Consider the following 12354-nt stretch of genomic DNA (forward strand, 5'->3'; position numbering starts at 1 on the left):
TACTTAGTGCAGTCACATATGTTTTAAATCACCTTGGTATTTATTGTCTAAGGCAATGAGCAAACAACTTGCAGTTATAGATTATGTGCAACAGCACAGTGCCCTCTAGTGGCCCATTGAAGGCCCAACAATTTCCTAACACACTTCATGCTGGTTTTCCCTAAGACAGCCTCAAACACAGCCTCTACAGAGTCAACTTTGTCCTGATTCGTCACGTCAACTGATCAGAAATTGAAAGAATCCATTTAGAGACAATCTCAGCCTATTATAGACATTTATAACAAAGTAAGGCATCATTACGTATATAACTGACACAGAGGATGTAAGAAAAACAAAGTATAATTCACAGTCTTCTGGTTTGTAGCAGGTTCTCCAGGACATGTAGATCCAGAGCGCAGCAGCACAGGGTCACATCTCGTCATAGAGGCACCACAAGAGGTCGCTTGGGTGAAATACTCTGAGTCTTGTGTACTACAATAGTCTTTACCAGCTTTTTTCAATGGGTTTCAATGAGTTTTATCGGCAGTGAAGCATAAATGTATCAACTACCGTGTTATTGCTTTAGTTTTTAAATTCAAATTTGAACTGCTTTTGGTAGTGCAAACTTTAAAAACATTGGAAAAGTCCCACAACATTTTCTGTAGAAAATATTACATCAGTTGGAGGAGAATAAACAGTCCAGTTGATATGAATGAGATTGGCTTGGCTGTAACTTTACCCAACACTGATCACAGCCGTCACCACTCACCGCTGTCTCTCAGCTGAAATGTCGGGTCAGGTAAGTCACAGAAAAGTACACTGAATTCATTTTTCAATACTTTCCAATTATTGCCTGAACTTCCTCAGTGCAAAAGATTCTTGGTTCGTGAGGCCTTGCCAGCCCTATTCCACATCCTTGCATCTTTGGATCTTTTCTCATTAATCTTCTCCAACATTCATGATGAAAAGTGTCCTTCACCCTCTTCCTCATATTTCCTTTTATCTCCCCTGTCCAATCCACGTTTGAATCAGCAGCAGGACTTCTTCTCTGGTGTGTAGGCAGCTATGGTGCCACTGACCGGCCGAGAGTTGGCCCGGAGGAGAACTCGAGGTGCGTTGTTTCTCTGCTGCAAGTCCCCCTGCTGGACATTAAGGCCGTTGCGAGACAGCAGCTCTCTGGCCATCATCATGAAGGCTTCCTCCACATTCTGACTCTCCTACACGCAGAGAAGAAGGAGATGGAGAACTTAGATAACAATTTTAACCAAAAACAAAACTTCAAAACTTCTCCTCTGTGTTTTATATGCATGCTCATTACCTTCGCAGATGTTTCTAGAGCAGCTAGTATGCCTCCCTCTTTTGCCAGATTGCAGGCTTCCTCAAACTTGACCAGACGTTCCTGCTCCAGGTCACATTTGTTACCTAGTTGGAGATTCGCTTTGAAGTTAGAAAATTATTTTTGACTTGATTTCTTTCTCTTTGACAGATTTTGAGGACTGTGGGGTACTCAAACAGAGTCATCAAGATAAAATGTTGTACTATAAATAGCATTAGGTTCTCAAATGTTTGTTATTTTATCCATCCTTTTCAATTCACTTAGTTAACAGTCGCACCCACACTCACCTATGAGAACCAGAACTACATTGGATGCTCCATAGAGCTCCACCTCCTTGATCCAGTGGGTCACAGAGTCAAAGGTCGAGCGTCGTGTGATGTCATAGGCTATGATGGCGCCGTGGGCGCTGCGGTAGTAGCTCTGGGTGATTGTACGAAACCTCTCCTGACCTGCCGTGTCCCACACCTGCATCTGTTACACACACGCACACACACACACAGATGATGAAATACACATGACTGGATGTATGGCTGATATGCACATAAACAACAAAATTGCAATAGAATATCACCACACACACACACACACACACACTGTATGTGTGTTTCAGACTCCTTGGTGTGCAGAACACTCCCTGAGCATCTGACAGACCATGTTTACCTGGTAACGGCTGTCATAGCAACCAATCCAGGCTCACTAGCTCTCAACCTATTTGTTTTCAATGCCAGTGTTGATGGTTTGAACCACAATCTGGATAAGCTTAAAAATATAACAGTTCATAACATAATTTTACCAAGGTTCACAGCGAAATACAGAAGTGAAATGTACTCAATATCAGGTGGCTCACTTACATATAGCCTCAGGCCTGAAGTGGGGGGGCAATAGCAACCACACAAACGGGAGCTGTCATTGTTTGGACTAATTTCAATGTATTGTGTTATTTTTACAACCTCATATTTTTGATTTACCGACTCAAGCCAGTCATCAAAACCGTCAAAACTTAAATGAATGTAGGTGGGTGGTAACCTTTGACCTCATAGTTCTCTTAACCATTAATACTTAATAGTTCATGTCACGTTTGCTGAGATGAGACAGCGTGCCATTGATTTCTATCCTGCAGTCATCTAACAAGCTTGTACAGTTGGTGTAGGTGTGTTTGTGTGTGTGTTGACTAATAGACTGAACCTCCCCCCTGGCTATAACAAACCTACATGATAGTGAGATAGACATCCCATACCTGACAGTATTAAGAGAGGCAGATTCTGCTGTGCCCGTGTCCACCCATTGATCAGGTGATCAGTTTGCACATGAACGATCACTTTAATAGTGATGATATAAAAGTATAAGCCACCATTTAACTGAATGAACACAGAGATTATGTTTTACCAGGTAGTACACGACTTTTGGTGCATGCGGAACAAATCACTGCCAAAATCATTTAGTTCCTTTTATGGCAGAGAAGTCATTCCAGGTTTATTTCCGTCCGCACAAAAGCTCGAGCAGAGAAACCTGAAGGACAGGTCCTTCATGTGAGCAGCTGGTCTGACTTGTTTTGGACTGAGTCTAACTGACACTGTTCCCACAGGACAACTCTCACTGTCTGTAGCGTAATTTATACCCAAAGCCCCCTACATCTGAGTGGTCCTTTCGTGTCCCTTGACAGGAGCTGAATTTTCCAGGTTATTTATGCCGTACTTTTCATGAAATATTTCACCAAAAAGGCCAGTAACCGTGCTATGCAGCCTGTCGCTGTCAGGGCCAGCTGACTCTACAACACCCATGATAAGGATCAGGCCATTAAGCAGGCACGACCGGAGCAGAAATCAGGGTTTCTGCAGGGTTCACTGTGTTAAATTTAAGACATTTTAAGACCTTTTAAAAACCACATAGAATGCAATTTAATACCTGTTTCACAGCCATACAGGGCCAAAGTATGAAAGTATGATGGTAAACCAGTAGAGACCAGTTGTTTATTACTACATCACGTTTTCTCTTTTGTGCTTTTCAGAAGTATATAACAATAATTCCTACTGATATAATTGATTAAATGAATGTGGCCTGGATCCAGATTCTAATGCCAAACCTTTACTTTAATCTGCACTCACATGCTGGTAGGCCCAGTTTTGACAGTTGTTTTTCACTCTATGAATTCTGAAACTCTTGTTAAAGCTACTGCTAATGGTTTCAGTGACTGCATATGAAGTGAAAATGAAGTTCTAAATCTACTCCCCACTGCACAGAAAGGTCTGCATATGGGTCACCTCAAAACACACATGCCCTAAAAGACTCCACATGCATATATGTCCCTCAACATCCCTGTTTTTATGTCTAACATGTCCACTATGCTCACACACACACACACACTCAAACACACCACATGCAGGACTAACCTTTACTTTCTTCCCCTCTATATCCAATGTCCGTACACTGAAATCCACACCGATGGTGTTCTGCTGTCTCTCTGAGAAAATCCCTGACTTGAAATTCTGAACCAAGCAGGTCTTCCCTACGTTTGAGTCTCCAATCAGGATAATCTTAAACAGGAAATCGAAAGAGTCATCATGTTCAGGTCCTGGGGTCTGCATGGTGGAGGCACAGTAGGGAGTGTGTGTCTTTTTCTGTGGATGTTTAACGTGCGAGGATGGAGGAAATAATCCCCCTTATACTGTAGATCACTTGGAATGTTTGGACTCCGAGAGATGCTGGGTTATCTTTAAGCTTGAATAAAGGTCACAGGGGAGAAAACCGATCGCAAAATGCTATTATGTCGAGACGTTTCATCCAAAAATAAAAAATTAAAATCTTACTCCCTCCAGTGAAAGTTACAGTCTGTCACCAGGCTAGACTTCAGCAGCAGGGTACATTTAGTTGTTAAACCAGTTTACGGCGGCCTAGAAAGTTTGTTTGTCAAGATGCAAAATGGTGCTGCTCAAAGATTAGAAAGTGCCTGACAAGCCATTTGCCTCCCCACCAATGTTTTCAAAATAAAATCTCAATGGTCTAAAATTTGAACACTTTAGAGTGCACACATTGTAAAGCACCAGGCACACAAGTTACAACAGAGAAGAATTAGCTGTGTCTGTTTTCAGTTGCTAATAACTAAAAAGGTATTTTCTTTATAATTCTGCATTCTCTCCGTTTTGGGTCTCCCCCCTCTTGTACTCTTTCAGGACAAAACTGCCTCAGTCTCTGCTGCTCCTTTCAGCTCCTTCTCAGGTGTTGACCCACTTCATGGCCCACAGCAACAGACAGCATGAATACACATCCCATCCTTTTTGTCTTCCTGTACAGAAAAAAAGTAACTTCCTTGAAATAAAAATTAAAAAGATGCTAGTCTGTAATCCAGGTTCCTGTCCAATCCACCTGCAGTTCTTTCACACACGTGTCACACCGGCTACTCTCCCTCCTTTTATCGTTCTGTCATCAGTTATTCCTGTTCTAACTGACTTATAGCCTGCTGCGTCTCTCTCTCTCTCCCCCTCTCTTCATAGCACCTGTGGAAACAATAGAAACCCGCCCCACCTGTTCTGTAAGTAGCCCAGCCCCATTACTGCTGTGGGATCCTGGGAAATGCAGTCATTTTGGCAGGAACTCCCACAGACTTAATGTCTGTTGAAACAGGATAGTTAGCACCCTAAAATCTTGCTGTCTTTAACTATTTTTAATTGAAACATTGTTTTCCATGCTGTATGAGATGTTTGTGTGTGACACATTTGGGATGTTTTGAAGCTTTGAGATCACAATAAGAACTTCAGCCAAAAAAGTTCAGTCAATTTGTGCTTACACGAAACTTAGGAGAAGAAAGGCGTTACTTTTCACATGCTATGCTGACATTGTGGACTCGTAGAGACAAATAGTTGACTTATGCCGTCCAGTATAAGCAAAATGTTTGGTTTGGATGTGAAAACAATATAACTGAGAGGGTGTAAAAGACCATAACTGATGTTCAAAGTAGTAGGCCTCCCTAGAGCTGCATAAAATGAGGAGTACTGCAAAAACAAGAGCTTCACATCAAGGGCTGTATGAGGACACTGAGGTCATGTCCTCTGTATGTTTTTTTTCTATAAATGTGTGAGTTTTGCAAACCTGAGGGGAGTTTACATTCTACAGCTATTGAGTCAAGTGTTCTTAGACTCAACGTATTTAAATTTGACTACTTTTACACCTAGAAATGCTGTGAAATAGCATCTAGGCCTTATTGTTGGGAAACAAAACGTACAAAAAGTATAATCCATGTGAATTATGAAATAAGTAAATTGTGAAAAATCCAAATAACAGTAAAAAGAGGGACTTTAGACCGTCCTTTTGGATTCGGCTCATAATGCACACAACCACTGCACCTATCACTCTTGAATGAATCCCTTTAATCATGGCCGAACGTCATTCCTGTGCGCTAATCCTCTCGATTCCAATATTTCCGACTGCACGTGAAGGCGGCACAGAGCATCCTCATCCTGTACATCACAGTGACGTCCTGTGCGGATAGATAGATGCCCTTACTGTTCAAATCAAAGCTCTACAGCCTTAATATTTTCTTTATGTAAAAGGCGTTTGAACGCTCGGGAGAGAAGCAGCAGCATGCAGCGGAGCGCAGTGGTCGTGGTGGCGGATAAAACGAGCCTGAAAAGGCCGTTTATTTTTGCAAATGCTGTGCATATGGTAGGTGAATTCCCCTGCTTTTGAATGCAATTTCAGCTAAGAGGCCTATCCGATTGCCTTATTATACGCTATTTCTCTAATCAAACGTTTGATTTGCTGCTGTTATTTTGACCCAAATCGTCAGTCAAGTCTATAATGAACCCAAACAAGCCTCGTGCTGTATGTCTGTCTCACATTCAAACATGCTGCAGCATCCATCAGAATTATGCACAATGTGGCAATGTCTGCAGTGCATTTTATGCCAAAATGTTTTAAGGTTTTACATAAAGAAAGTGAACACTGGACATCAAAAAGACGCCATAGTGGTGGTTATAATGTGCATTTACAAAGGATAAGCATCCTGTTCCATCCCTCCTCTCCAATCAAAGAATATCTGTAATGTTCTTATAGTGCTAATGTCAACACTGTGTGAGTTTAGAGTCATGTGCATATACAGGGTCTCATTTTGGCTGAGATATTACTGTCCTGTAAAGGTATTATTTCAGCTGGGAGGCTAATCCTGGATGGCATGCTACTGCCTTCCATTAGCGCTCAAATGAACTACACTGTTCCAGTCTATGAGTTCACCAAAGGACAGCCCACATTTAAAACATTTGAGGTGATGCTTACAATTATATTGACAGACTGGATACTAATTTAGAGACACTGACATTGTAAACCTAACGTGTTATTTCCTGCACTGTCTGCATAGCCTTAAACACTTTGCAAACTTAACACATTTCTTTTTGTGTTCCTTTCTCCAAAGGCGCTGTGCTTCTTCATGTTGACAATGACAGTGGCTTGGCATAGAGACCTCGTGCAAACTGGCAAAGTAAGATTAACTTCAGATGTTCTTCTGACCGCATGAAAATACTTTTCTAAGCAGATCATTTTATTTATTGGAGGCAGAAATAGCTCCTGTCTTGTCAGGAGCAAGAGCGTTGCTGGGATATCCAAGGACAACTGGGGAATTGTTAATGCATGGGTCTTACTTGGGTCTTCCATCAATATTTCCTGAACACACTATCTTGTCTTTTCTCTGGAAGACCTGAGTTCAAGCCCTCGTGTTGGCAAGCATCTGCCAGTTGAAGTGTCCTTGGGCAAGACAGTGAATTATCTTCAGGCGCTAAGGGTACCGTTCTGTAGCAGACCCTGACCTTTGACCTCTTTTGTAGCCATGCTATCTTGGAAATACATCTGTGACAACAACATAATATTAATATTAAGTGTAAGTGAATATCTCAGATGGATCATACTTCTTCCACAGATCCTTTGATGTTAGATTATTTTGTTACATAAAACAATAATTGTCAGTCAGGGCATTTTCCAGTCAATGTATCGCTTTAACGCCAGTGTAATTTTTCTCTTCAGCTGGTGTCCAGTGTTTCTGTAGTGATCATGTACGTCATGGAGATCGGCTGCCTGCTGCTCTCAGTGCTCGGTGTGTTTGGAGCCTGTAAAGGAAAGAGATGGTGTTTGATTCTGGTAAAAAAAAAAACTGCTCTATGTGTCTGTGTTACTATCGTGTGTGCGTTCTCGTATCTGTGCAGGAATGTGCCGCAAGAAAAAAGACAATTCTTATAAGATTTTCTTGTTTCTCTTTCACTTATTGTTGTTGGTTTGTGTGTGTGTGTGTGTGTGTGTGTGCAGTATGCAGCTGGGATGGCAGCAGCCAGTCAAACAATAATTGTTAGAACAGCACTAAGCTACCAAGATGTTTATGAGGTATAGTACCTGATTGCCCTTCTTTTACAATATTAAATGTCATCCTATAGTACAACATAACCTGCAGCTATGAAAAAGCAGCTTTAACTACAGTATCTCTTGATATGCAAAGACCAATGTTCAGTGTGACTTCTCCCTCCTCAGAAACGTGTGGTCCGTGAGGAGTCCAAGTTGCTGTCCATGATGCCACTTACTGGAACCAGCAAAGCCAACAGGACCCTGCTGTATAGTATTCAAGAAGAAGTAAGCAGCGATTATTTATATATAACTTGTTTCTTGTATTTTTCAACACCAGTAATAATAATAATAATATACAATCCAGATAATACAGCCCTCTTTCTTCAAAGTGCAGTGGGGATGGAAGTAAAATTGCTTTCTTGTGTATGTCCATTTGTCCATCTATAAAAGCTTATATCTCAAATAATATGTCAGCACTGTTCCAGCATTCCCTGAAGAAAGGATATCTCATACTGAGCTGGCATTTATAAATGACTGAATTCAGCCCAAATTCCAACGCCTTAAACGTCTGTCTATTACATTAACCTTGGTTCTCTCCGTTACATGTTCCATTATAACAGTATGTTAGCCCCTGTCTACCATGATGTCAAAACATATTAAGTGCAATGTGCATTTGTTTTACATTTTGGCAAATTGGTACCATTAAAAATACGCAGATCGAGCCATTAGCAGTTTCCGTTTGCAATGTACCCATGGGTGTACAGACAACTATCACCGGATTACTTTGATAGTGAAGAAAACTTGAAAACGTGATTACTTTCTGGCAAGTTCTGGAGTTTTAAGAGCGTCTGTTTTCTGTGATTTAAGCGGATTTATCGACTGTATTCACGATGAACATCAGATATAATGATATCCTCAGAAAGTGTAAGTCACACTCTGTCACGGCTGATGGGGCAGGGCAGCAAGGAGCACGAGGAATAGGACCCAAATGCAGACACTGAGGCAGAGTAGATGCAGTACAGGGGATTTATTAGCAAATCCAGGGGAACAAAGACTAACAGGATGGCAGGCAAGGGTCAAAACCGGGAAGCAGTCCAAAACTGGCAAACAAATCCAGCACTGTGACACACTGATTCTAAAAATATATATATCAAGTCTGTGCGCTGTATGTTGATGCTAGATGTGCATTAGATAGATGTGTGATGCATTTTGTTAGGGTTTTTTATTTATGTTTCACTGTCACCTCCAGTTTGAGTGCTGTGGTCTTATTGAAGGCTACAAAGACTGGGGCTCTTCCATCCCTGCCTCCTGTAACTGTCAATATCCAGGAAAATGCGTGAGTAGCTCCCTTTATATAAACAGTGAAGATGACTCATCGGGACATTTCTGGTCCTATAGCCACACATAGTTTTTCAGTTAGACATAAGTTTTCTTTAAATGTTATTTTATATTATAGATGCTGTACCAATTTTTCACCAGTATTGAGTCAACCTAATTTTTGTGGTCATATTATGTAATGGGATCTTGTACTCCTCACTAGATCCGGCTACGGGGCAGCGCCACACTCGGGGCTCCAAAGAACCAGTATGTTTATCAAGAGGTAAAATATCTTAACATTGTTCAGAAGAATAAGCAGGTTTACTGTCCCACTGATCTTCTCTCTAAGATCTCGACCTTCTCTCTTTTTTCACAGCCTTGCCTACCAATTTATGTTTCTGAACTGAAGCTTGCATTCTCATTGGCGATGGGTATACAATTTGGAAGTGGAGTGTTTTGGGTATGTAGTTTTTACACATTTATATGTTTAGTAATTAATTTGGATACCAATTGTACCATATATAGCTGTATTATATTAAAATTCAGGCTGTTTGTGAAAAGGGCAGCAATAGCTGACAATGACCAATCACCAAGTATGTTGAATTATTGATCTAATCTGCGTTAGATCATTTAATTTACCTTTCATTATACAAGTACACACAAATACGTACTTCCTGTCATGAAGTAGATGTATCACACAAGGGTTCTGGTGGTCAGACTTGATCCTAGGTCAGCAGAAGAATCATGCAGATCCCAGCTGTAACCATTACTGAACACCACTGCATGCTTGTAACTCTTGTGCTTCTTCCCCTCCCCAGGTGGTTTTACTCGTCATGAGCATCAAGCTGATGGGCCAGATAAAAAGGAAACAGGAGTTCATGGCTCTCCTCCAGTCAAACAGTTACGTTCCGGGTGCCTTCTAGTCACCCAGTCCGTTTTGATACACACCTCAAGTTATTATCAAGAGTTTGAATTTGCACATGTAAACACATTGCTGTATGCTGTATACCATAATCTGGCTATTTTGTGCTATAGCAACATATGTTGACATTGTAATTTTTCTATTAATGCATGTAACTGATATTGAAGAGTAATCTACATGCATAGATCAATTTCAAATGACTCTTTTTTTTTTGCCTTACTGCTGTAAAAACAATGCAATTTAATGAAGTTAACCAATCTTTAATCACCATCAACTTTTCACATGCTTTTGCCATATCTCTAAAGTTATGTGATCTCACCAAGCATTAACCAAATAGTCTTCTCTGAGTAGCTGGAGCCTATCCTGGCATTTTGTTATTTACAGTAAGTGTTGTCTTATCCGGATAATATTAGTCCATTTCCTTTATACCTGGACGCACCAGTGAGTCTTTGGAAATTGCATCTACTGTATTAAACACACACACACACACACACATAAAACACATTTTTGTTTATTTATTTTGCTTTTGGTAGGGGCTGGAGCTACATTCTGCTGGCAAGGTTAAAGAGTTTAATGTTTTGAGATGAGTGTAGTCTTCATGTTCCACAAAATCTGCACAACCATGATCATATGACACGAGACCAATCGATGCTAATGGGTTTAATTTAACACTTGTCGACCGGACCAACGTCTTTTAAACATACATATTTAAATATTCGTACTTGTCTTAAGCTCACGCAATGAATTTTCAGCATTAGAGCAACCAATAATCTTATTAATAATATTAATAACCCTTATATAGAACCTTTCTTAAACAGTGTTTACAAAGTGCTTTGATTGAAATATAATCATTTATTTATTATCGAGCGCCGTATTTTCTTGGGTAAATAATCAGGTTAGACAAAGGAATGAGCCACAGCTCTCATTGGGACACCAGAATGTCTTGATGCCTTGTTAATAAGCACATTGTATATTTGAAACGTCCATCACTTCCATTCGTTTTTTTCCTTAAAGCACATTTAGTGAGTAAATGACACGTAATCATGTCCACGAGGAGGAGAGGGGACTCTGGTTGCACATTCAGTAGACATGCAGTAAATCTTCAGTTATTTTGCCTCCAAAATTTGATTTCAAGGTTTGGAGAACGTTTTAGCAAGGCCACTGCAGACAGGTTGTGAGAGGCTCTCGTAGGAAAATGAGTCATCAATATTCTTGCAGAGACTTTAATGTCCCAACCGATGCCACTCTCACCGAAGAAGCCTTTACGCCACATCACTTCAAATATTACTTGCTGCATGAGCTGCCTGCGGTTGAAATGTCTCCTTGACTGATATATTGTCAAACCAATTTCATCTGAAACAGCAGATCCAATGTCTACCTGTGCACTTTAACCATTAATGCCTAATATACAATATGTTCTGTGTGGTATTTTTATTTCTGTCATACACTGTTTTTTTTATTTATGGAATGAATTTCTGTAATATTTTGTAAATAGCAGGAATAAAAAACAGGATTCTTGTTCCTTCAATGTCTTGAAATCGTTTCTTAGAACTCAAGTACAGTACTTAAATACAATCTTGAGGTACTTGTTAATTTAATATTTCCATTTTATGCTACTTTAAACCTCCACTCCACTACATGTTAGAGGATATGATCAGCCTCTAAAACAAAATGCATTGTTATAGATTAAACTACCCAACAGTATATCAATAAAATTAGCTCCACCTTGACCAGCTTCAATATTATGCAGTTAGTCATGTTTCTGTTTTAAAGTGTCCTGATGTTTACTCTCTGTGGTGTATTTCAAATAACCAAACCAATGAGAAGGCGGACGACCATTTTATTATAAGCAAAATGAATATAAACATTATTGCTGTTACATTTGTTTGTCATGATGCCAGTAAGGTTACACAGTTGACACCTGATTGGGAGGTTAGCTGACAATGATAAGGGCCTGAACTTTAATGTACATTCTCCTCCTGTTACACAGGGGTTAAGGAAAGAAGAAGAGACGCGTTTTATAGGAATTTGGATTTCCTTCTTAGTAACCCAAAACATGTAATATGCAGTTTATTACTTCCCTGATCCAATAATGCCAATATATACCAATGACATCCTTTTAGAGATGAAAGTATTGATGGCAAAGTTTAAATATGCATTGACTATAAAACTGCACCAGTACTCCAGTAGCTTCTTTAATTAAAAAGCCATGCAGTTCACATAGTTTGGCCGAATAAAAAAAGCTACAAAACCACATAATACATTCTTATTAAAGCTGTAACACATTCATCACTGTTTTGTTTTTAAAACCACATTTTCTTTCACCATCTCATTTCAATTATTTTCTCTCTCACTTACATCTTAGATCAAATGTGCTAAATTCCTGGGATGAAAATGCCACAACAGAGTTCAAATGTGTTCATTTCTTATTTGAACTATTTGATGCTCATTGAAGACAGTGGACAGAAATGTGCTAGAT

The 12354-nt window shown here is 39.9% G+C and overlaps 2 protein-coding genes across 2 annotated transcripts; one reads left to right on the plus strand and one right to left on the minus strand.

The window, feature by feature from the left end:
- Positions 1–257: 257 nt before the first annotated feature.
- LOC139304902 (ras-related protein Rab-19-like) lies at positions 258–4397 on the minus strand. Its single transcript, XM_070928805.1, has 4 exons — positions 3706–4397; positions 1603–1786; positions 1298–1401; positions 258–1196 (listed from the first exon to the last, which is right to left on the minus strand). Exons 1-4 carry the CDS (start codon positions 3898–3900, stop codon positions 1008–1010), a joined length of 672 nt encoding a protein of 223 aa, XP_070784906.1. The 5' UTR covers positions 3901–4397; the 3' UTR covers positions 258–1007.
- A 1496-nt stretch (positions 4398–5893) lies between these two features.
- LOC139304903 (tetraspanin-8-like) lies at positions 5894–9876 on the plus strand. Its single transcript, XM_070928806.1, has 9 exons — positions 5894–5974; positions 6720–6785; positions 7325–7438; positions 7604–7678; positions 7823–7921; positions 8886–8972; positions 9177–9236; positions 9330–9413; positions 9772–9876. The coding sequence occupies exons 1-9, from the start codon at positions 5894–5896 to the stop codon at positions 9874–9876; spliced, it is 771 nt and encodes a 256-aa protein (XP_070784907.1).
- The last annotated feature ends 2478 nt before the right edge of the window (positions 9877–12354 follow it).

This window comes from Enoplosus armatus, chromosome 22 (assembly GCF_043641665.1).
Source record: "Enoplosus armatus isolate fEnoArm2 chromosome 22, fEnoArm2.hap1, whole genome shotgun sequence".
Lineage (NCBI taxonomy): Eukaryota > Metazoa > Chordata > Actinopteri > Centrarchiformes > Enoplosidae > Enoplosus > Enoplosus armatus.